This window comes from Lichenostomus cassidix, chromosome 1 (genome assembly GCF_008360975.1).
Source record: "Lichenostomus cassidix isolate B80296 chromosome 1, HeHo_3.0, whole genome shotgun sequence".
Classification (NCBI taxonomy): Eukaryota; Metazoa; Chordata; class Aves; order Passeriformes; family Meliphagidae; genus Lichenostomus; species Lichenostomus cassidix.
In genome coordinates, this window is record NC_139479.1 from 55,590,580 (window position 1) to 55,616,531 (window position 25,952).

Consider the following 25,952-nt stretch of genomic DNA (forward strand, 5'->3'; position numbering starts at 1 on the left):
ACCCAGCTGTCATACCCCCTGGCATTTTAGAACAAGGTGTTTTTCATTCGTCGTACTGAAGCAGGGCTGCAATGTACTCGTGCTTACAAAACTCACAAAACTAGTGTAATCAAGCTGAAGGAAGAATCTTTTTACTGAGAGGAAGCAGGAGGTGGTCTTTACTTCGTATTTCCATAGGGGGTGAGACATAGATTTTATAATACAAGAATTATTTATTTTTAGGTCCACTGTTTTTTCAGGCTTTTTGTAAACCATTTTTATGTAATAAACTGCCAGACACAATTTTCCTTTGAGACTTCTGGGGTTTGCACCTACTTTTCTATGGAAAGAAATCAGCCTGAAGCTTTTGACCTTACTTTGTTCATAGACAAGATTTTATGTATAGATTGATAAATAAATATGCTGTAAAATAGCTCATCTTTGTCTTTAGTTCACAGTATTTCAAATTAATTGAAGAGTGTGTGTCACAGATAGTGTTACATCGAAGTGGAACAGACCCAGATTTCACGTATCGTAAGAGATTAGATATAAATTTCAGCCACTTACTAGGTAAGTACTATGTTTGGAAAAGATTACAGCATCATACTTGCTTATATGAAATGGTATATGGAATTAAGAATCTTGTGTTCCCCACATATGTGTAAGTGTGCTTGTTGATTTTTTTTTTCAAGATGTTTGTGTAGATAAAGCAAGATTAGAAGAATGTGAAGAGAGGGCTTCTGAACTTTCCAGAAAAGTAAGTAATTTTTACATGATGTGATCATTAGATGGACATGGGATTACTTAATAGATTAATGAATGGTGTAACTGAATGTAGCATAATTTTTAACTTCAAATTACTGGTAGTTTTGTGTTGAAGTGGGAATTTGGATGTTCCTTGTGTACTAGAAAGCAAAGTGGTATAAAGTAGCTAACCTTAATTGAAAGTCTTTCTACTATTGAAGTTTTCACATACAGCTCTGCCAAAAACCAGCTGAATACTTTATTCCAACAGTTATCAGTTTCTATAACAAGATAAACAGTGAGAGAATAAAAATTTACTCCTTTTTATCTACTGACTATATTACTGTACATCCATGGCTTTTAAGCTACGCTGTGTAATGTTAACTTAAAATACATTAATACTTTATGCTATTTCATATAGTAAAGACCTGTGGTGGTGATAGAGATAGTTCATCCATTTAGCAGACACATGGAAGTTAGAATAGCACTTATATGTTCTTAATATTGTTATTACGTGAGTTTTAACAAGCACAAAAAGAAAAGTTGGAATTTGAAGAAGTGATGCAGTACTGACTGGCAGCAACAATTGTCTTTTTTTTCCTTTTTTTCTTTTTTCATAGTTTGAAAAAGATTTTGTAATTCATCAGGAGACCCAGGCCCTACTGCAAAAAAAAGAGGAGAGAATCAATGAACTTGAAACAGAATTACAAGCTTTTAAATCACGGGTAAAAGAGAGTATAAATGAATGTATGAAATAATGTTTTTGAAAAGGGACTTCCTTTTGCATCTTCTTTGGATTCTGATAGTGCAGTTGAGGGTTTTTTCAAAGAATCTTCATTATCGATTACTGTTGAATGTTAGTTTCCTTTATTTCTGTTTTATACAAATAATTGTAATGTGACATTAATTAGCTGTGGGTTCCCAGATGATCCTTTTATGCCTGAGCTCTGTTAATTAAACTAGTTTCTTAGGTTTCATTTGGGTTTTGCTTTCAGAGTCATACATTTCCAAAGTAATTAACCACATAGGGTAATAAGTCTTATGCTTTTAGATTAGCATTCATCATTGTGATCTTTATCCCTCCACAGGAAATTGCTCATTATGCTGTTTGCTATACTGAGGCCTTACCATGGATATCCAGCAGTGACAGAAATAACCTGTGGCTGGATAAGAACATTTCCTGATAATTTTTCAATTTTAAAGCATAAATAGATATTTTAAAGTGTGATAGGAATAGTGCAGATTTTTGAGAGTAATACTTGAGTTAACTTGTAACTGCTTCAGCTCTTGAATCTGTTCTGACTGTGTGACCAGGTGATTTTTTTTTTTGTGTCATAATTCGTGGAATAAGAAGCACAGTCTAAAAATGGCTAAAGAAAGACAGCATCAGAAAGACATGCTTATAGGGTTTTATTTTAATACTTCTGAGGGGTTTTTTAATATTTATTGGCTTCTTTAATTTTCTTAGTGAGGAAAATTAATTTAACTCTGCCTTGGTCTATTTAGAAATGTCATTCTAAGTCATGTTTCTGGTCAAAATTAACTGTTAATGTCAAAGTCAAACATTTAACAAAGCAATTACAGGAATCGTTGCATTCTACAAAACCAAATATAGTAAGAGTGGCATATCATTATTAAGAAAGTTTTTCTGTGTGTATCTTGAAAACATACTTAAATAATTTTTTTAAGTGAAATTGGTTTTCTCCCTGTTTTACTTTTTCCGTTATTCACTGCATTAAATAGAATTTTTTTTACATGCAGACAGAGAACATAACCTATGATTATCCTCACTAATTTTCATACCATGAATTATCCCGCTATTGTTAATGGGATACATAAAAAGTATTGTAAATGTCAGGTAATTGATTACTGCAACTTAATACTTTTAAATCTGTCTAAAGAGGAAACTTTGGCTTCTATATGGCATCAGTTGCTACTTAGCATGTCGACTTCTACCTCTAATGATTATTTTTCCCCTGGTCTCATTCCTTTTTTCTCTTCTTGCATTTGGTATGTGTTGATGTCTTTCTTTCATTTCCAGAGCCTAATTGTTCAGTGTCTACTTTTCAGTGTAAACAATGCTTATGTTCACAAATTCAAAACATTATCATGCTGTTGTGTATGCATTTATTTATATTTATTGATATTCAGCTGTTTCCTTTCAGAAATTTTAAATCTTTTGCTTATTCTATTTCCCTTCATTTTCTAAAAAGAAAAGGGACTGTTTCAGCTCATTGTTAGTTGAAAAGGTAATTTGTGCTATCACCAGTAGATAAATATTTCTTATTTATTCTTTTGTTGTTTTTTTCAGATACCTCCTTATTTAGTTTTGCAGGCCCATGACAAAAGTTCTTCAAATAGTAGAAATAATTTTTTTAGACTTGCTGAAGTCCTAATCCTATTTTGATACATGATAGATGTCGTTTCTATATGGAATAAGAAGCTGGTGTGTACGGAAGCTTTATTTTTTGGAAGGATATTTTTTTGTTATTGCTTCATATTTTCAGTTCTGTAGAATGAGAATGCTCCTATATTGGAAGATAACATTTTTCCAACAGAATTATTTATCTCTCCAGATTCTGCTATTATGTACTTGGAATGTTTCTCTGTAATGTGTAGGGTAAGAACAGAGACTAGGATGTTACTTCTTTTTTAATTTGAGCTAAACCATGGTAATCTGGATCTCATTGAGATACCTGTCAGACACTTCTTGGTCTGATAGGTCAGTGAAATACAACAAGTGCAAACACCATTTCAGTTTGTCATTTTTGGTGTGCATCCCCCAGATCTGAATGTCTGCTTCAAATATTGACACTTCTGATCATGAAATCAAATGCAAGTTGGGTTTGTTTCTCATTCTTGTTTGGCTGTTCTATACAAGAAAAATGGCATTGACTTTCAACTGGCTTTCTGATTTAATGTATAAACTGTGATTTTTATAGCATTTTGTTGATAAAACCGTGAAACTGAGTAAGAATATTTTCCTTATCAGTATGGCTCTCTGCTACCTGGTTTTCTGCCATCAACTCGTGGAGATGCATCTGTCGTTCCACTGGAAGGTTCAGGACCACATCAATTTCCGCCCCCTCCTCCTCCACCGCTGCCTTCTAACGGAGCAATTCCACCACCGCCGCCTCCCCCTCCTCCTCCACCACCTCTGGGTAGCTTGGGAGCTCCTCTGGGTTTTGGTGGTGCTCCTCCACCACCGCCTCCACCAGGCCTGCCTGGAATGCAGTGGTCCCCGCCTTCATGTGCTTTGCCGTTTGGAATGAAGCCTAAAAAAGAATTCAAACCTGAGGTTACCATGAAAAGACTCAACTGGTCTAAGGTAGTGTTGATTAATGATAAATACTTGATGTAAAATCTGACATTGAACTTAGGGTAAATAGATTGTCAGGAGTAAGACTAGCTAAGCAATTGATAAATTAATTAAAATTATGTAAGAGATGAATGCTTTCTGTCTTTAGTTTTTCATTGTTTTCTGAAAAGTGTGTTTCATTGACTCATGAATCATCTGGGCAAGTATCTGTTGACTTTATGAGATGCCTGGAAAAGTCAGTTCTGGTCTAGAATAAAACAGCCTTGATAGCAGCATGCTTCCTATGCTTCCTGGGTCCTATTATGCCTTGTTTTTTAGCAGACTCTTTATATTGGACCAATCACTGCACTCTGCTGATAGCTATACAGTTTCCAAACAAGTGCCTTGCACCTATCTAGCCTGGACTTGAAAGAAGCAGTGCAGATCTCTCCATTTGTCCGTAGTATAGATGTACATACATAAATTTAATGGCTGACAAAATAAAGACTCAGTTTGTGGTTTGGTTGGTTTTGGTTTTTTGGTTTTTTTTTTCCTTCTCCATTGTGACAAGTTCAAGTAATACCAATCTGCTGAGTTTGGAAACTATAACTATTTAGACCTAAATAAGTCAGTAAAGAGATTTTCACAATTAATGAAGTAATCAAATAAATTCTGAAAAGTAAGGTACTTAATATCTAGTTAAACCAGCTGTGTTCAGAGATTATTTGAAGTTTGCCCAAGTTTTAAATCTAGACCAAAACTAACTTGCTCTGTTTAGATCCTGGATAACAGAGTGTGTTGTCTGCATTGCTAGAATCAGTTTGTCCAAAATCACTTACTGAAAATAATAACCCTTATAATGAGAAATATATTAACAACTCTGAAGATGAGTTATATACTAAATGTTCATCTGTTTTACAGAGCTCTTAAATTTTAAATGTCCTTTAGAATCTACAGAGCACAGTCTCTGTACAGTATCAAAATAATTAATAAAATTTTGTTTTGTTTCTTGCTTGTAGATCAGGCCTCAGGAGATGACAGAATCCTGTTTTTGGGTTAAGGCAGAAGAGGACAAGTATGAGAATGCTGACATGCTTTGCAAATTGGAACTTACGTTTTGCTGTCAAAAAAGGGGTAAGTAGTTGATGGGTTTTTCAGCTTTTGGAGATTTAAAATTCTTGGGACTTAAATAAATATATGAAAAAACCCCTCAGAATATAACAGTAATGTTCTTGTTTCTAAGTAGCATGTATGAAGAAAAAGTCTGAAAATCCTAGACTGCTTAAAGCAGTAATATTGAACTATTTTACTTAAGCATGACAAAACTTGTGTGACCTGTAGAAAAACCTCCCTGAAAAAATCCCAGGAAATGCTTCTGGATAAATCGGACTTCTATTCATCATGTTAAAAAAAAAAATTATAAAATTTTATCAGAGTACCTTCATAAATTACTAAAATCTAATCTTGAGCCCAGAAGGCCATGTGTCTGCCTTCAGAATGGATATGATAGTTGATGTGTATTTGATCCATGAAGATTATAGCCTTCCAGTGATTTTTTTTTTCCCTGATAAGCCTGTAGGAACATAGACCTCCTTTGATATTTGCTTAGCTTCTTCAGCTTTTCAAGCACTGAAGGAACAAAATATTTTGAAGTATTCCTGGCTTTAAAACTTTTCTCCCTTCCTTGGAAGTAAGTCATCTTTGTAATAGTTTAGGTTATTCTGTCCCAAAAATAAAATGCCTGTTACTACTTTTTTCTCCCCCTTCTCTTTTGGTGTCAGACATGTAGTACTTTGGAACAGCCAAAGGGCTGTAATGGTTAATTTCTTTGCAAATTAAGCAGGGGTTATTGTATTTTTATTTTGGTTAAAAAAATTTAGTTTGACATTTTTATTAATAGAGTGGCATGTCATTTTCAAACTTCTGTTTTTTTTGAGTATGCTTTGGTGTGTATTATCCATTTTTTTTTTTACTATAAGGAAGAACTTTATTGCACTTTTGTCAAAGCATGATTTTTATGCTCTAGCAGTGTTTCTACTGATTTAAGTATTATAGTTTATTACTGCTGATACTTAATAATATTAAGAATGTTGTACAAAGATTAAAAGGCAAGAAAACCTCACAGACCATAGACATGTTTGCTTGAATCTATTAAAATAAGTCTAGAAGCTAATTATGGTGCCTTTATAATGTTAGAAGAATTCCCAAGAATGTTCCATGAATTAATAGGTTGGATATTTTAAAAGCCACTGGAGGAAATAGTTTCCTATGTGTAATTAAACAGTAAAATTTGGGAGACAAGATGATGTTCAGGCCAAACATGTTAATGGCTCAGAAGAGGATTGTGAGTCTCCACAGACAGCAAGAACATTAGAGTTAACAAGATTAACATCCCGCAATATTTAACTCTATGGACTGAATACATTGTTTTGACAAAACCTAATAGAAGAGAGTTACTGGATCTACAGTTGGAAAGTCAGTGAAGCATACTGTTATACCAAATGTGTGTGTGTGTGTAGCAATTTAAAGACTGTGGTCTGCAGGGACAAATTTAGTTCTTTTTTACAGGTGAGGCTTACTGCTTAATCTTTTTCATTTCTAAGTTTTGAAATCTCTCTCAACACATGGGTGATATAAGTGTGCCATCATCTTAATTTTTTTAAGGAAGTGGAGACACTGAAGATTTTATTTAGAACAGCAGGTAGGTGTTTAAAGGGCAACATGGAACTAAATTTCATCTTTGTTCAAGTGAGTGGTTTACAGAACTTTTCATGAATGCTTAAGTATGTTAGTAAGCAGGACCAGATTTCTGGGTCTCGTGTTGACAGCATGAATTCCACAACAGAGGACAGCAAAGCACCTGCTTTTGTTCTCATGACCATGGAGAGAAGGGATACTTCTTTGTAGTTTATACATAACTTACTGATTATAACAAAACTTACCAAAGAAATTGGAGACATACAGCTTTCTTCATAGTCTTGAGGAGATTTAACACCAGGCTCTCTAAAGTAGAATCAGTGACCTATTCACTACATTCAAATTTGGAAGTCCTTGATTATTTCTAAAGCTTTGTCTCTAAAACCAGAAAGATGAGAAATTAAAAATGATTCTGTAGACAAATGATGGCATGCAAAGAATGAGCTGGTTTCCACTCTGTTGAAGGGTCTGCTTATGCACTCTTTTCATTAAAATCATTGCATAAGAAGAGATATCTAGTTGAGGAAGTGGGGATCAGAATGTTCAATGATGCTTTAAGTGATTTTTATTCTGATTAAGTAAAATCAGATTGATGTACTCAAATATTCAGTTGGAGCATTTTGCCAGCTATTATGCCAGAAGTATATCAGTGTTGATCTAGAAAAGGAAGTCTTATATCCATGTAAATAATCCACTGAGGAATTTTTGCTAGAAAAAGGAATACAGAACAGTATAGAATAGATTTGAAGATTCAGCAGATGTTTGTATACGAGTTACAAATGATGAGGATTCTGAAGGGGCATTGAAGCAGTTGAAAAACTGAAGATGTTATGGAAGTATGAAAGAAATACTACTGCAAGAATAAAAAAGTAAAAGAGGGCCTAGCTTCAGACTGTAGGAAGCCTTTGTTGAGGAGACATTTCAGAGACATGAAATGTGGGCCTATTTCCTCTTGCTTGTTGTACACCTCCAAGAACTTGGGTTCCCTCTTATTTCCAGCCTTCTGTCAGGTCATTTGAGACAAAGTAAGTGTTCCCTTGTCTTTTATTATCCATCTCAAGACTGACATCTCTTTCAACTTTTCTGTCTGTATTATTATGTTTCAGCCCTCTAACCATCTTGATGATTTTCTGCTGTACTTACCCCAAAATACCTCTGTTTTTCTTTAAGTGGGGAAACCCATACAAAGTATTCCAGATACGTCTCCCTGAGAGGAGGGAAGTATCTCTCTGAGAAGGGGAGTTGAGGGAAATAACCACTTCTCTGACTTGCTGCTGGCAGCAGTCTTGGTACTTTTCTGGAGGAAATGTTTTCACTGTGCTGCTGGGTGATGGTGATAATCAAAAGTCCACATAGACTGTGGGTGATATTGGGTGTTTTCTCTTCTTTTGTGTGTTATAAAGCTGGTTTTGTCATTTTTCAAAAGTTGAATCATTTTGCAAAAGCAACGTGTTTTATAAAAATAAAACCTTGAGATGAACACTGAGAAGTATCAAAACATCAGTTGTTGATGGTATTCGTGTAGCAAATTACTGAAGATGAAATGTAATTTTTTTTTCATTGACTTGGAATTTAGTCAAGGGTGTAATGGCAAAGCAACTCCTTTGTCATAAAAGCCTGAGCGAGGGTGCTCCATGTGTATCAGTGCACTAGTGCATGCTTTGGGTCATTGTTCTTGTCCATGTCGTGGCAATATCACTGACAGGTACAAGCAACCCATAACCTGTGGAATGTCGTTGAATTGTCATCATGGTTACCCTTGTGGGTTTGTTTGGGCCGTTAGGTTTTGTTTGTGAGTTGGTTACTTGAGTGGAGTTGGTTTTGTGTGCCTCTGACAGCTCCATGACTACTCACTGCCTCAGGGGAAAGAAAAGTAATTGACAAGTTCCGAAAATAAGGTGATGAGCGTGAATGGTTTCCATGAATAATCTTTGGTTATCTGATATGTTTTGAAGGCAAAGAGAAGGATTGGTATGAAGGGTGGTTAGAAGATGCATGAAAGAGAAAGAAATAGAAAGAATTCTGGCAACAAAGGTATCAAAGGAACCTCTTATTATAATTTTTGGAAAACATTTAGTTGAATATATGACTTAAAGTTAATTGATATGTGAAATACTGAAAAGCAGAGCTGGAGCAACCCTTACATGTACTTTTATATTATCCTAATCCTTAAGAGATAAGATGAACAAACACAAATGCTCATTATTGAATGACAACTGATTTGTAATGCACTGGAATCCTGATGGAAGAATAATCACTGGCCTGTGATGCTAACATGCTGCTAACTTTGCTGGAATTATTAGATGTACAGGCAGGGGAGTGACACTTTGCATAAAAGATAGCATGAGCTGCAGAATCACAAAAATCTTGTGGGATTAAAGAAACCTCCTGTGCAAAATCTTGTGAATGGAAATTCCTCCTAGTAATAATATGTTGTATTATTAGCTCTTGGATTACATGGTGTACATGATGAGAAAATGTTAAGATTAGAGAAGCTGAAATTTTTGTGATAATAAAGTGGGAGATTTAGCTATATCCAAGATTTGAATAAACTTTGTATTGTAATACAGAAAAATTGCCAGCAGCTAAAACTATGGGGTAAAAAAACTCCATGTGACTTGATAGGAAAGTTCAAGACAGTATTGCAAGAAAAACATTAGCATTAAAAATGTGGAAGTGTGAAGATAATGGGAAAACTAATTACATGTATCTAGATATATGTAAACAGGATGTTCTTCACATACTCATTTTGAATCTAGAATTTCTTGAAAAGGATCCTTCAGCCATTTTTGAAATGTGTATTTGATTTTTTGGAAATGAAGTTAGCTAAGGAATTGGTGGGACCACTTGGAGACAACTTCCAAAGTTCACCGGATTCTAAGAACATTAGAAAAAATCTGGGATAAATGGTCCAAAATAAATAGGAAATGTTGTATTTGTAGGAAGGAACTTTCTCTTTTGCACAGTGAGGAGAATGGATTATAATAAGTGGTAAGGCTGGCATAATGTCTTTCCTAGGAACATCTCTTATTGCAGTTCTTGCTTTTTAATCATTTATATGAGTACCAGGTTGCTTGGAGTAACTTCAGACTACTATGTTTAAGACTTACAATACTGAAATAAGGTAAATCTTAATATGCAAAAATTATTGGTTTGTGGAGATACTTTGAAGAGTACTGGAGTGGAGAAGATTATAGCAGTAAGTTGCTGAAGTCTGTGATTAAGTGTAACTAATGTAGTGAGACTGTAGTGGTTAGGCATAATGTGGGATATGCATTCAGGGTAACAAGAGAGAGCTAGCTATATACTGCTTACAGTAATCCTTTGGGTCCTTGAAGTGGTTTGCCAAGGTGATTCCAAGACTTAGGAAGTTGTATAGTGTACACAGGAAAACAGCCTCTAACCAAAAAAGAAATCTTGAAGCATTTCAATCCAGAATGACAGTTCGGGCATCTCATATATGCAAAATATAAGAAAGCTACTACTTTCATGAAATACATGCTTTATAATTCATGTGCTGTATTTATAAATATCCTGCCAATAAGTTGATTTGATTTGATCCAAAGACTCTTACGTTTAAAGTGTTACAGTCCAAATGAGGATTAGAAATTGCACATCAAGAATACAAGAAATCACTTGTAAATTCTTCATTATTTTTCGCAATATGCAGATAACTACAGCTAATGGGAGATGGCATGAAGAAATTAGAAATGTTCTCTTCTTTCTTTTCCAGATATCAAAGGGAACTGATCTAGTAAACTCGAGAGAGAAAGATTGCAGGATCTCTCTCTATTTTTTTTTCCTTATCAACTAGGACAGATTTTCATCCTAATCTTATTGGAAATGGCAGTGTCTGATCCCATCACACCAGAGCTCCTGCCAGACTTGATTATTCAGGAATAAAGCACTTCTGTGGGAGTACTATCTCTGTTGGCACTTGTCTTGAAAAGGTCAATATAGTTCTCTCTAATTTTTTTTTCTCTCCTGTATACTCTGTAAGAAAAATCAAAACTTAAGGTGCTATAGTGCCAACTAAGTCTCAAATATTTTAAACCAGGAAAAAGAGTAAATGCTAGCAAGAAGATCAAATTAGCAATATAAATCAGCTTAGTGTTGTATTTAACATGGCACAGCATACCTTTCATAAGCAAGAGAACATGTCATCATCCATCTCAAAGATTAGATGGAGCCCACTATCCTTGTATTTTCCTCCTCTGGAGAAGACTTATCAGAGGTAGCTCCAAACTGTACTTCCTGTAGAATCTCATTATTACAAACCTGTAAGACTGCCAATAATATAGTTTAGTAACTTCTTCTATAGTAGAGCACTGAGTAACCTCAATTACCTTTTAATATAACTGTGCACAAGTAGTAGCAAAGCCTGCTATGCATTTGTTTGGCTGCAGTTCAGTATCCTAACTATCCTGAAAGCAGAATTGCTCATAAAGATTTGTGTCTATAAAAGGAAATAGGGAAAAAAGGTTTCTTTCTGAAGAAGGCAGGAGTAAGTTATGAGCATTTGCTAAGAACAGCAACCAAAGCATTGAAATGTCAGCGGTATCTTGCAACTTAAGTGTGTCATCTTCACTTGGAGGGAGTGGATGGTATATTTAGTGTTGCTTTGGTAGTAACTGTATTAGTTGTTTCTGTTCTTAGCAAATAGGGTGGCCAGGTGCCCACCCAACCGCTCTCTGATAAAATGGAAAAGCTTGTGTGTTGAATTAAAAACAGGGAGATCACTTACCAATTACTGTCACAGCAAAACAGACCCAATTTAGGGAAAATTAATTGACTTCATTTATTTGTACACCTCATACAAACTTTTCTGATGTCCTGTCATGGAAAGGAGATACATTCAGTTGTTCAGACTGTTAAATGTATTTAAAGAAGCTGGATGTGAATAACTCCTGAAACCTGACTTTGATGTCCAGGTAACTCCATGAATGTGTGGCAAACAGAAAACAGAAAACCTGAAAAAAATATTAGCATAGCAGTGATTAAATAGCCTGACAGTAGCATTTGTTTTTTAGTTTGATTATTTTTGAAGCTAAAATTGTGGCATGTTTTCCACATTTATCTCTTTCTTTGACAAATTCTTAGGATGAAAGCTCCCTTGAATTAATTATTGAACGACTGTGTCATCAGTGTTCTAATCTAATTATGTCAGAATCATGAGTAACATCAGATTATTCTTCTGGTAGGACTGTAGAAAAGAAGTCAGTGTGGCTAGCACAGCGCTTTCCCATGAGAAATCCTTTTGTGTTTTATAAATAAAGATAAGGTTTGGATGTTATTAAAAACAGTGTCCCAAGACTTGGACGGTGCAGACCTGGCCAGTCAGGCCTAGGGGGAAGTTTTTGACTGACCAATCTGGGTGACCTTTGAAAACTCTATATATATGATGAAATCAAAACAATAAAGACCTTTTCCTTCTTGCTACTGAGAACTGACTTCCTTACTCTGCTAGCTGCTCAACAGCGACAAGTCAGTGTGTCAGTAGATATTGTAAATAGGATTAGAAAAACTTTTATTAGATAGGGTACTTTAATTTGTATTTTCAGTTAGGAAATACTTTGTCAGATAGTGAAAATACACTATTGAAGAGTTTGTTACAGCATTTGTAAACATCTACCTAAGCACAGTATTAACTATATCTTAATTTTAATTTATTTTACGTTTTTTTTGCTTTCTGACAGCATCGTAGCATGTGCTGTTATTAAATGACTGTTTCTTACCTTCTACACACAGACTGTTATTTCCTGTCAGCTCCAAACCAGATTGAGTGCTTGCCTTTTCTCCTCAGTGGAGTGCCTGGACCGAGTAGTTCCTTTAGTTCAGCTTTACTTTTTTCTTGCAAAGAGTTGATTCTTTTATTTTTTTTTAATAGTTGATTTCTACACAACATACAGTATCAGTCTGCAGTCATTTCATGTTTGATGAAAATACGACAGTATATTCAGGGTAACAAAAGCACTCCACTCCCATTTCCCAACATTGTGGTAGGAAAAGCCTTTGAAGGCTTCATGTTTTAGAAGCAATAAGTGTCCCTTTGTTGATTTCTACTAGAAAATGTTTCCACAGTGTGAATGAGTAAGATCTTAGAGGAGATAGATACTATTTTCATGTATCCAGAGACCAAAAAAACTCTACTCAATTTCATAAAGCCTAAACTATAAATATCAACCGAATAGAAAAACAGGGTTGGAACTTAAAATACAAGTGAAGGAAAGTCATCACAGTGCCCCTGCTCAGTCTAATAATTTTGTTTATTTAATGGAGAACAGTCACTTTAAGAACTTAAATGTAATTGTTACTGTATGGTGAGGATTCTGTATGAATTTATTTGCTACTGTTTGTATCACACAGGAGGTATAAAACTCTATATACCTGGTAGAAACTTACTGTCATGGGTTTTTACCTCCTATTTAGTTTTGCTACATGTTTATGCACTAAGTGCTTTTGATGAATTTCTAATCTAATGTTGCAAGCATTTATATCTGACTGAAGGTAACACTATATTTGAGTGCAATAAAATCTTCATTACAGTGCTGCTTTTATTGTAGCCTTTTTTCACTGTGAACTGAGAAAAATAATTTACATGCAAGAAATGTCTAACAAACCTTATTTGGCAAACCTTCAAAGTCACTGTTGATGAAAATTATTAGCATTTTAATTTCCATGAGCACTAGTTTTTGTCCTTTAGAAAATCTATCATTTAATTTTTCAATGAATGGCTTGTTTCAGAGGAAATTCATTTCAAGGACAATTCATTTTGAAAAGCAAAAAAAAAAAAAAATCCCAAGAAGATTATGTGTTAATGGAGCAGTGATGTCCAATTAGGCAGCTGTTAGACAGTACTTGGGTACTGGTATGCCATGCAGACTTGAGCAGTATTATATGTGGCAGAGCCTTTCGTTCTGTTTGCATTTGATCTGGTTCAGCTGGAAAAGTTATTCATATGTAAAAAGTGGCTATAGACATTTTCTTTCCTTACCTATTAACATTACATACTCTTCGTTATCTACTGACTTTGTGTAAGTATGACCTGGCCTTATCTAATACGTAATTTATTTTCTTAATTGAAGTGAAATCTTAATTAAAAAAAAGCAGTAAGTTGAGTACTTCATACAAACTTTTGTGAAACAGGCTTCTATTGTGGGCTGCTGTTCTCTGCATGATCTCAATATGATAAATTTTTCATACAATTTCCTAATTTTAAATAGATTTTTCTGGTCTCTAAATATCTTGCCATGATAGTTTGCTGACAGATATTTTAACAGGGCTCTTTCAGTATATTTTATAAAATAAACATCACCATGAAGTACTTTTGTAAATGTTCTGTTGATGATGTATGCCCCATAGGGAGCAATCATGTTCTGAAGGTCATGTAAGTATTGAGAAAATTTATTTGATCTGAAATTGTAGGATTTTTTTGAGGGCTAAATCACAGCTTTAACAAAATAGGATATAATCTGTAGGATATAATCTAGTTCCACATTCTCAAAACTTTCCTAATAGGGCAGGATGTCTTTGCAGTGTTGTTGTTTTTGGCTGGAACAATAGTTAAATATTTACAGTGAAATAGTTGTAGTGTTTTCAGGTACATTCTTCTTCTGGATCAGTTTGTTGCTTTCAATGTCATTTAAATTTAAGAGCATGAAGGCATGGGACAGCATATCCTGTAGCTTTTAACAACGTCATATTTCTGTTTTATGGCTTTGCTGCTCCGCTTTTCCTTTTTCTACAAGTTAGTGGAACTCTGCTTTTTACCTCACAGGATAGTTCTTCTACAGCCTCACCTTTAACATCACTTGAGTAGTGAAACTGAAAAATTTCATCTGCTCTATTACTCAGCTTAACTGTTGTAAAGACTAAATGTTTCCTGCTGTGCAATCTGACTTGTCCTTTGATACAGAAATGCCTTTTTCTAGAATTGTAAATGCATATGCATAGCTGGTAAGGGTAACAAGCTAGAAAGAGCCTGCTTAGGGTGACTGCTTATCTTTGCAGTTCATAGACTGTGCGGTGTAATGTCTTGTGGCACTTAAAATTTGGCTGCAATGTACTTGATATATGTGAAACAGAATGTTGTTTTTTGTTGCTGACATTTCAGTGTAAGATCTTGAGAAATACTGGGTCATCTATTTGAAACAGTGGGAGGATGGAAAAAGCAAATCGGTGTTCAGCAAGATTGTTTGAATAAAAACTGCTACCAAAGCTGACAAAATGGAAGGTAGCTATAGCTGGAATTCATGAAGAGAAACTGGGATTCAAGGCATGGTTGCATATTGCAGGAAAAATCTTGGCATGTGTAGTTCAGCAGATCTATAATATTGCTGCGAAAAGAAACAAATGTGGATATATGTAGCGAAAATAAACCACGTTAGATCATCTTAACTGCAAAAAACCAAAAGAGAAAGTTTATTTTCAGTACTGACCTAGTAGCATGAACTGAATTGCTATTTTAATGCTCTGTAAAAGAGAAGCAGTAGTGATAAATGGACTTGTTCAAACTTTAAAAAGGGGAAGATAGGAATCCATTTGCTGCTAGCAGTTGACTCTCAGAATGTACCTGGGATTCTTCCTTATTCAGCGGAATAAGGAAGAGGTAATGATCAAGTGGGCATAAATGTCGAGGTAAGCTGAGCTGTGCAGGTGCATGCTTTATAATAAATAGAAAGAATCTCAACCACTTAAACAAAAACAGGTTTTTGAGAACAGGATACTCATATACATTGGAAGTAGACAGTTCTGATCTCCAGGTTTCTGTTGCTGAGAACCTGCGAGTACAGATGAAAACTCAAAGTATGAAGCATATTTGGGACTAAATAAAAGCCTTCTTGAAACTGCAGTGGCAGAAATAAGTCTGTGTGAAAAGAGTAAGAGAAATTAAGGACAAAGCATTCCTTGTGTGAAGGAGCTAATGTGCCTTTGATTTGTCCATAAAATAATGTGATTCATTTTACTAGAACTCATGTTTGGCTTTAGAATGAAAAGTAAATTGTGTTATGCTTAACTTTCTTAAAAATAATAACAAAAGTGGTTAATTTGTACCACTCTTGGTGATTGTTCTGGACTGTCTATATAGCTTTTGGTACTTACGACACTCCAGTGTTCAAATCTAAGGCTTGCTTATTCTTTGATCACCAGCTTGAGTTTTCTGTTTACTCAGGGTAATACTTTTATTCAGTCTGGAGAAGGGGAATGTGGGAAAGAGGTCATATAGATTTAATCAGATTATGATTCTGCTGCAGGAGCCACATTTACATATAATGATATTCAGGTCAAATAGAATGAATACATTGTTACTGTTTACTAGTAGAACTACTAAATAGTTTTTATGGATCTAAGATTAGACTAATTCCTTAAAAGTCCTCAAGGTCTAGTGACTAGGTAGTCAACTATTATGTGTACATGAATGTAACAGGAAGAGAGGGATAAAATCCTATTCTACAGCATTTAGAGATGTTAACTAACCAATGTGGAAAAGACTCCAGCTGGTGCAAAACAGACTTGTTTTTCCCTTTTTGTCTTTTGCAGCATTTAAAAAAATTGTGGCTAATACGAAGATGTGTGACCAGATAGCAAAGAAATATTCCTATTATGGTTCTCATATGATAAATTATATTTTTCTTCATAAAAGATGTGTGAAGTAACCAAATCTGCATACTAGATTAATTATGCGGAATCTCTGTAATAGAAGCTACATCATCTTCTGTCTGATAGAACTGTAGCACAGACTCTGAGGAGTAGGAATTCAGCTTTGTATTTAATTATACAGATTTTGTTTGCCTGAATTGCTGGAGGAACGAGAAGCTTTCTGGACAGAGGTTTAAATGTATCCTGATCGGGAAGTCTTTTAATATTTAGCCTAAAAGTATATTCAGAGTGTATTTTTCTGATATACCAACTTAGATAGATACATTGGGTTATCAAATATCTATTTTTAATGCAGAAATACATACCTTTTTGAACATAAGATAATATGAAATTACACTAATTTTTTATAGTGTGACATTGTATTATGTTCTTCAGCCTACAAAGATAAAAATTCACTTGCAATTCCAGCATTTCTGTTGTTTAGTTTCTGTTAAATAGTGCGTCAGATAGAATAGCATTTTAGTGAGAATGAATGCTGCAGAATGAGCAGATCTCTCCTGCTTACTTTTTAATAAAATATTCTAAAATGGTGAATATTCTTAAAGCTTGCTTGCAGTAGATGCTTTCTCAGTTTGAATCTTTCTTTGTTTACGATTTGCTCATCACTTGATTCCTTAATGTACCACAAGAGTGTCTCATAGTACAGTAAATGATCTGTAGTACTGAACAGCTATTACAGGTTTGGTGAAAGAGGAGAGGAAACTCTAAGAAATACAAACGTTGGAAGTAATGTCAGTGGTACGTCTGTAATAATGCGGAAGAGATGTAATTGGAAGATGCATAGCCATGCTTTTAACTAGAAGACTCTTTTGCACTTTTTGGAAAAGTGGAGTCAGTGTTATTTACTGCAAGATTTATTTTCAGTGAAATAGCAGTTGTTGCCTTGTAACCTAGAACCAAATTACCTCATTGATTCCTGTTTGTGTCAGTTTTTTGTATTTCTTTTTTGTATTAGAGAGAGCTTTTTAATAGAGTATTTTAATTTAAAGACAGTTGTACCATTTTCTTTTCTATTTATATGGAAGAGTACACTGAATATTAAATTTTTGAGTATATTTAAATATTGCTAAGCACTTAGGCTGTGAATTAATGGAAAAGGTTCTTTTGTGGATTATAAATCATGTACCTTAATTACTAAATTTAATTTACTCTTTGTATTTTTTTATAGTAGTGATTAAAAGCTTTTAATGTACAATTTGTGAGAAACTGTTCTAAGATTAGAACACTGATGTGTTCTTGGAAAAACGTGCTGCAGATTACCATATAGTCTTTAGTTATACTCTCCAGTTATGAGGAAAAGGTTGCAGGTGATTGACACATCTTTGGTGTGCATCCTGTTTACTTTCCTACAGAAGCTGGAACTATTTGTCGCTCTTTTTTGTCTCTTTTTTATATGTTATAACAAAGAAATGGATTATATTTCTGATTTGAAATAAATCCTCATCGTATCCTGTTTCAGGGTTGAGACCTACATAACTCTTTACATTTTATTTGACTGTGCATCTCATGCCACTGACTACAAGTAAATAACGTGCTTTTTGTAGAGTTTACGGGGTCTGTTAAGCGCAATCACGAAAAATACACTCTAAAATATGAGGCAACTTATGCAAAGGGAAGGTACAGTATAAAGGCAAACATGAAAAACAATGAAGTTTCTTGGAAGTACTTTTACCAGATAGTTTTGTGTTGCTGAATACAAGCGAAGAAAAGCAGTAGCTGGGAAAATCACATGAAAATAATACCTTGTATAGATAATGAAGTTTCTTAATGTAGATTCCTGGAAAGTGATAGGAGGAAGTAAGGACTATTTGCGCAAAATCAGCTTGTGGGTGTATGACAGCACTGCTAGGTTAAACTTCCTTTGAGAATGAAATACATGCTTTTGTTTCAATATCTTAGTTCTGGCACTGCAGCATAGCAGGCTTGAAATAATCAGGCAAGTTTTACTTTCTATACAGTTTTAGTGTATAACTGGTATTTCAAACTTATTTATTCAGAGAAAAAAAGATATCAACTGCTTGCATCTTTCAAAAAGTTGGATAGATACATCACTATCAGAAGTGGCACTGAGAATACTGTATGTTACTTTCCCCTTTTTTATTTTATTTTTTTTTAATCTGGAAAGAATAGATGTTGTTATTTACTGTAATTAACCAGATCAAACTAGAACCCTCTCTCTGTTTTATGTTCAGATATGCATTGATAAGTGTATTGATACTAATCAATCATGGAAATTCTAGTGGCTCGTTTTCCTTTTAGATTGCTATGGAAAATTACTGGTTTTTGGTATGTTTAAGTCTTTAACAATAGGAAGCCATGATTTACTGAGCATTATATGTGAGAGTACTTGTATCCCTAATGAAAGAAAATAATCTGGTACCTAAATAATCTGCTCTCTATGTGCAGAGGTATGTGATGCAATTTCCTTGTGCCGTAGATACCTTCATGAGTATGAATAGAGCAATTTTACCTGTTACAGTTTCTGATGAATTGACTTGTGGCTACAGTTCCTAGATGTGCCTTTCCCTCTTGTTTAGCTTTGGTAGTATGCTTCTCTTTCAAGACTTTTTCCTAGAGAACCAGAACTTTAATCAACAGTATGTAATATCATAAAATTAAATAAATGATCATTGCCTCATTTTGTATGTTTTTCTTAGTACTTTCTATTAGATTTTTTCTGTATCAGACCTGTCCAAAATCAGTAGTTAAAATGGGCACTCTTCTGAACAGACTTGAATAATTGGTTTATTACAGGGTATATTAAAGCATATAATCTAAATAAAGGTATGCTCCATTTACCTTTATTTGCTTGAGACTGTGAGAGTTTAGTGTTTAGTATGACGAGCACACAGATTCTTAGTATTGTGACTCATGAGTTAAGAGGGAATATCCTGTAACTGTGTCATCTTTTGCTTGACATATAATGAATTGGAACTTCTAAAACCTCATTTACTATTCCTAATGTCTTACTTTAACCACTCTTAATGTACTGGGAAACCCTAAAATGTGTCTAAAGTGATCTTACAGATGTAAACCCTGTAGAGTGTTAAGTTAAAACTTCTACTTAAAGAATATGTTGATAAATCCAGTCATATCAAGTTCGAGTGTATGAGGTCAGTCAGATCTCTTGGCCTATAGAAGACTCACAGAAATAACTATGGATTCTTGGCTGTTAAACACCCCCCACCACCACCCCAAGAAAAAGAAAATAAAACAAACCTCCCCCCAAATCACCTGCCTTTCCTTGCCCTCTGGAGTAATTAATCTCTTTCACTAGTTAACTTTCTAACATTTTTTAAGACTTACTTTGGAAGTAAGTTGAAATTGTTTATCAGATTTTTTAGTAAAAATTATTACAGAAATATTTAATATTAATTTCTGATGTTTATGAGCTGAAACTCACATTAATTTTATGAGCTGGTATTTAAATTTAAAAGCATTTTGTTATTTAAATATTTTTAGCAATGTTAATGCACCTGGAGGAGTGTGGAGGTTAAGGTGGGAAATAAGGTTTGGGTGACTGACTTCCCTTCCTATCTTTTTCTGCTGAGATTCAGCATACTTTTCAGTATGAGTGACCCCTTGAATTTAAAGAACATCTCTTAAACTAATTGTTAGTGTTTGGTCTGAAGTCCTCAGGCTGTTGTCAGGAAAGTACTTTTGATGTGCATTGTATGACTGAAAGCCTAGTATTTGTGATAGTTAATAAATTCCTACTGCAAAATATGTGGGGCTAATTATCTAGCTTATTGAGGAATTGCTGTACAGACTTCTGCACAGTAGTTCTTTATTCATAATTAACTTTTTTTTTACAGAATGTGGACTATGTTGTTTGTATTAATCTATTAACAAGTTCATGCTGTTGATAATACCTGAATTTATTTATTAAATAAGGCAAGTCTAGCCACATGGAGATTTTGTGTGACCTTGATTGACACTGGCTTTAGTTAGAGAGCTCTGTAACTTGTTTATCATGCAAGTACTCAATTGTGCTCTGGAGATTTGGTGTTCAGTACAATTTGATTAATACACAGGATTTATTAAAAATGGATTAATTTGTTACTTGCTGGTTTCTAGCTAGTTTGAAAGATATATTAATGCTGCTTTCAGTAAGTAAATAATCTGGTTTGTTCAGATTTTTCTCAGAAACAATTTTAACATATTTTTATCAAGTGGGATGTTCCCTTGTGCAACTGAGAGCTTGCTCAAACGCCAGGTTGAGTTCCTTCACAGAGACTTTTCTCAGAAAACTGTATATGCATACAGTTATAGTCTGTGTTGCAGAGAGAAAAGATATTCTTCTATTTCTTGGACATTCAAGACTAAATCTGTAAGATGCTCATAGTACAATAGCTATGTATTTTGTGCATCCACACTACAAACTCTCCCACACTCCAGTGCATATGCTATTTCCACAGTGCTAAGTAGTGTAGTTTAATTAAGGTGGAGTGCAGCTTTCTTTTAGGGAGGCAGATGTGTGAGATGTGGACATTCCCTTATTAGAGCAAACCAAGCATCCTTAAAACTGTAACTTCTATTGTTCATCTCCATTTCCTTAATTTTAGTTCATTTTAAACCTTAGTCCCTTACTCTGAGGAGTTTACATATACTTGTAAGAATAGGTAGATTGGAATTATAGCTGTTGCTATTACTGTTGCTATTTCATCAGAAACTAATGTTTAAAGATGTTAGTTCAGTTGCTTAAGTATAAGATGATAAATTTTCGGAGTTTTAGCATGTTTAAATCTGCCTGATGGTTTAATGGCTGAGATAATTTATATTAAATAAACACTTCTGTCACCTTAGATCTCAAATGGTTTAAACTAAATCAAACACTCATTATTGAGTAATGACTGTCATAGCAATGCAATATGATTTAAAAAATATGTCAGCAGTCTTTTTGTGATTAACAAGATTACTCTTCTAACAAAAACTTAATGATCAAGAAGTAGACTTTGCACTGTTATTTTCTAGTAGAAATAGTAATGGTCTGTTTAATGTCTGCTGGCTCTGCACTACTTTAGATTTCTCAGTAGGTTTTCAATGTATGTTTCTGTCTTTGTGTTTCTTTAATTTTGTATGTATTATGTTAAATCAGTGTAATGTCTTATGTTACATTCTTGCACCACATCTTTTTGTTATGTATCCAAATACTTTTAAAAAACTCTTTATACATGTCTTTCTGGCTTTATGCTTCCTCCTGTCTTCACCATAGCAACTATATCCTTGAATCTTTTTTCAGCCTGTATTATGTCTTATATTACTTTGACCTTTCTACATATAAAAAAGATTCCAAACTTTACTCATTTTACATTCATACTTAAAACAGATCTTAATGTCATATTTGATAACTTAATAATTTGTGCTTCTCTGTAAACCTTGCAACCTCTGCCTTTTTGATAAATAGATATGTATGCTATGGTTTTAGAGATTAGGAAGCAAAGAATCTTTTTTATTTTTCTTTCATTTTGTGTTGCAGTTTAGAACTGTGATTTTTTAAATATTTGCTTAAAAATACGATTTTTACTTTGTGTTGAAAATAATGGCCATGCAGCTTTAAGTATAGATTTTTTTCCCCAGTCTGCAACAGCAGCAGTTTTTAAAAATGTATTTTCTGTTATAGTTAACTTGTGGATTTAAATATACCCATAGAGATTTACAAGAATACTACCTTTATAGTTTCTAAAGAAGAAATATCATCCTATACCAAAGTATGAGTTTTTCTTGGAAAAGGCTTTTATCACAATAGGTTTCAAAAGAAAATCATTAGGCAATATTTTGTAAATTTCTCTAATACATAAAAAAAAGATTTTTTTTTTCTCTCAACATTCAGATAAAATACAGTTCATAGTTTAGAAATAATTATGCTGCATATGTACAGTATTTCAGTGTAAATGTAAACAACAATAGCATTTCATATTTATTGACAACATCAAAATGATGTCTCTGAGTGTCATCTATAGTCTGTCTTGATCTATGTGTAGATTTGAATTTAAGTGGACACAAAAAAAAGAATATTTTAAAAGTTGAACTGCTCTGTTATTGTTTTTTGATTTGTAGCTTATGTGGTTGCATTTTTTCTCGGAAAGTAAATGCAAGAAGGCAGCTCTGGATCATTTTTGTTGTGAGATAACTTTAGTAAGTAGAATTATTGTGTGGAGTCTCAGTGTGTGCTACTGAAAACTTGGAAGATAGTAAAGCAAATTCTAGCTGACAAGTGCATGTCCCAGGCACTTAATAATGAATCAATTATGTTGGTACTGCTGATTAAAACCAACAAAAATATCAACATTACAGTGCTAGAGTAAGCTCGTGTATTTCTAATCTCAGTGTCACGTTTTTGCAAGTGAATAGTGGAGAAAAATATTGTTTGGTTTTAGATAGTGCTGAATTAGAGTTTACCATTACATTGCAATAATAAACTCACTATTTGGGCACCTAACTTTTGAAACATTAGGCACTCTTTTTTACTTATTTGGTTTATTATTTCAAGTACTTGAGGCAGTATGAAAAGAAGTACAGCTAAAAGGAACTAGAAAGCTTTGGAAGAAGAATTTTACATTTCTTCATTGTCTAATAAAGTGTCTAATACAATCCTGGTTATATACTGTGTTAGTGTGAACAGTTTTAAACAGTCATGAAAAATTGAAGGCTCTACTCTAAAGTGGAAAACAGCTGTATAACTTCCCTTCTTCTTCTTATAGAGCAATGTAAATACAACCACATTTTTCTTCAGATTGACTGAGAAAAAGGCATTTTGGGTTCAACTGCTGGGTAATTTCAAAAAGACAACAGCTTCCTATTTTCTTTCTGAGAAACAAAGGCTTAATTTTTTAGAGTGGATAAAAAAGATACAGGTTGGAATTACTGTCCTGATTTTGAATATTGATCAAACTAGTTCTTCTTAAACCCCCCACCTCAATTATAAAACTTGACATTATCAATATTTTGTTATGACACAGTATCTCTTTTTCTGTTCTTAGCCTGAATTTAAAAGCACTAAACCAAGTTTTGTAACATGCGTTAGAAAAAAGGAAAAAGATAACCGTTACTTCAGAGGTTCATGAACTGAAAACTATGAGCATCTCCATCCTGCATAACGAAGGCAGATCATTGTATTTTGCTATGGACAGAGTTCAGACCACTTCCTTTCCTGGAGGTGTTCAGTGTTTGTACCTCTAATAAGGGAAAAGAAGGGGAGAAGGGCAGGGGCATAGCTAACAAAGAGCCTTTAGTGGTGACTGCATAATGTTTAGAAGTTTTGATTTCTGAAGGCAGAAACCAGAAAATGCTCCATATGAGTATATGAATATATGGTGTTGTTCCATTCTTGTACTTCATTTTGGGCAACATTAAGCTGCTATATTGATACTGCCATGACACTTGTTTTTGTTTTCACATGTGCAGAAGATTTTTTTTTCTTTACAGAAAGGTTTATCCATCCAGAATGCACAGATACTATGTATATTTTTTTGGTAGTGATTTTTTTTTTTTTCTGTAGTTATTTGGATGAAATTCCCTTCCAGAAGTTTATCCATCTAAAATTGTGGTGGGTATGTGTCTTTGCAACTTTGGATGCACTTGAGGTCCAGTGGAGCCCTAAGAAAGAAAATAAATGGGTAGATAGAATTACATCTCCCTTCTCTTTTTCCATACATTGCTTCCATAAAGCCCCATTAGCTTTGACCTGTTCACAGTCACATTTTCCAGAGTAAATATGGGAAGTCCAAGAGCTTTTTGAACTTACTCCATCCAGAGGAACACTGAAAGTGTGAGAACTGTAGACAAACAATGCTTAGGTCGATAGTACAATGTTTATAGAGGACAGTTTTGGGAAACTACCACCACCTGCCCACCAGCCCTCAAAAAAAAAAAAAAAAGGCCACATGAGAAACACAACCAACAGTTTTCGCTCCATTCTTGCCTTACACTGGTCTAGTTCAACCGAAACAAAACATCATGTTTGCAACCCATCTGTTGTATGTCACATTCTGAGTCAAAGTGTGTCAAATTCTGTTCTGTATTGTAGAAGCCCCAAAAGACTTCATTTGCAGATGTATCAGGCATTATTACAAGGGAAATGGCTCGGATTTAGGATGAATAAGCATTGGTTGCAATATGGAGAGAACTTTGTGGTAATAGTGTGGTTGCTGGTTGCTTCAAGTGCATTTATGATTTTACCAGCTACTCTCTTGCTGATGCCTCTAAGCATCATATTGCTTTTAAAAGAGTGATACTTACTCTGTTAAACTCCAGGATGCTGTTCCAGGTAATGGATGGTGTGTGAGTAGAGCACAGTATGAATGCCTGGATACACAACTGTTAGAGAGAGAGAGAGAGAGAGATAGAGAGAGAGAGATTGCTTGGAATTCACCGAGGCGTGTTATCCATGTGTACAGATGTAACTTTTCTATTTTGAATATAAGAGGTCGAAAGTGAAGTTCATGCACCATGTTTGTATGGGAACATCTCCAGCTTTGGGGAAGACCATGATGACTTAATGTATGCCTTAAGAAATAGCAGTGGCTCAAAGACTCTGGTGCCCTAATGCTAGAAACTATAAAGGTGTTTGTTCTCAGTGCTGCCTTTGGAAGGTAGGTGCTACAGAGAACAATTAATTGATTAACAACTGGTTTTAAACTGTACCTGAAGTCTTTCCTGCTTCCTGAAGATTACTTGCTCCTAGTTGTTTGATGCAGAAAAGTCTTATGCTATCTTTTTTTTTTTGTTTGTTTGTTTGTTTGTTTGTTTGTAATGATGTTTGTCCAGCATTCTGTTTGGAATAGATGCGGTGATCTGTGTCCAGGCTGTCATTATGTGTGGTCTTTTCCTAAGGCAGTGGAAAATTTTAATTTAAGTCTGGTTTTTTTATTGAAGTTTTTTTTTCCTTAGACAATTGCCTTCTGTATAAATTGACATCACTAGCTGTTGCTGGAGGCCCAGGTATTTACTTGTTTCAAAGTGAAGAATTTCGTCAGGATATAGGTTTCTAATGGATCTTCAATACAGTTTTTTTCTGCATCTGAAGTCAGACTTTCTGTTGAAAATCTGCTTTCATTTTATAGCTCTTCTTTCATCACCAAACTTTTCTTTTTATCCTAGTAAAAAGAGTGAGTAATTTCTGCAGATATCTGTCACTTAATAATAACAATAAAAGGAAAACCCATTTTTATCATGAAGGCAACCTTCTAACTATGAATAATTTGTAAGACATAGTGTTTCTATAGATATGGAGATTTTTCTGTTGCTGAAATGGAACTCTTTCATTTCAACAATTTCCTAGGAAACTAGAGATAAATGTAGAGGAAGTTATCCTCTGACTTCCAAAAAGGTTGAGTTTTGGGGCAGCAAAAGCAAGAGATAATGCAGCATTGAAGTGATTTTTCTAGAAGAGACAGGGAACATTATTAGCACATAGCAGTTTATTAAGATAGTTAGACATCTGAAAGGTTTTTTTAAACATTATTTTATAACTAATCTTGTTAGGTTTTGTGGGTTTTTTAGTTGATTTTGTTTTGTTTTGTTTTTTGTTTGTTTTTGGTTCTTGTTTGGATGTTTGTTTCTTTTTATTATC

The 25,952-nt window shown here is 34.2% G+C and overlaps 1 protein-coding gene across 5 annotated transcripts in view; it reads left to right on the forward strand.

Moving 5' to 3' along the window:
* Nucleotides 1-25,952, forward strand: part of DIAPH3 (diaphanous related formin 3) — a 203,797-nt gene that overhangs the window by 44,535 nt on the left and 133,310 nt on the right. For 3 of the 5 annotated variants that reach the window (XM_085058778.1, XM_085058787.1, XM_085058796.1), the window contains 5 exons: nt 431-549; nt 672-736; nt 1,344-1,448; nt 3,716-4,051; nt 5,041-5,155. In XM_085058778.1, the coding sequence (XP_084914904.1) occupies nt 431-549; nt 672-736; nt 1,344-1,448; nt 3,716-4,051; nt 5,041-5,155 (740 nt within the window). The remainder of the gene's footprint in view (nt 1-430; nt 550-671; nt 737-1,343; nt 1,449-3,715; nt 4,052-5,040; nt 5,156-25,952) is intronic. The other 2 variants (XM_085058806.1, XM_085058812.1) reach the window with 1 other exon arrangement.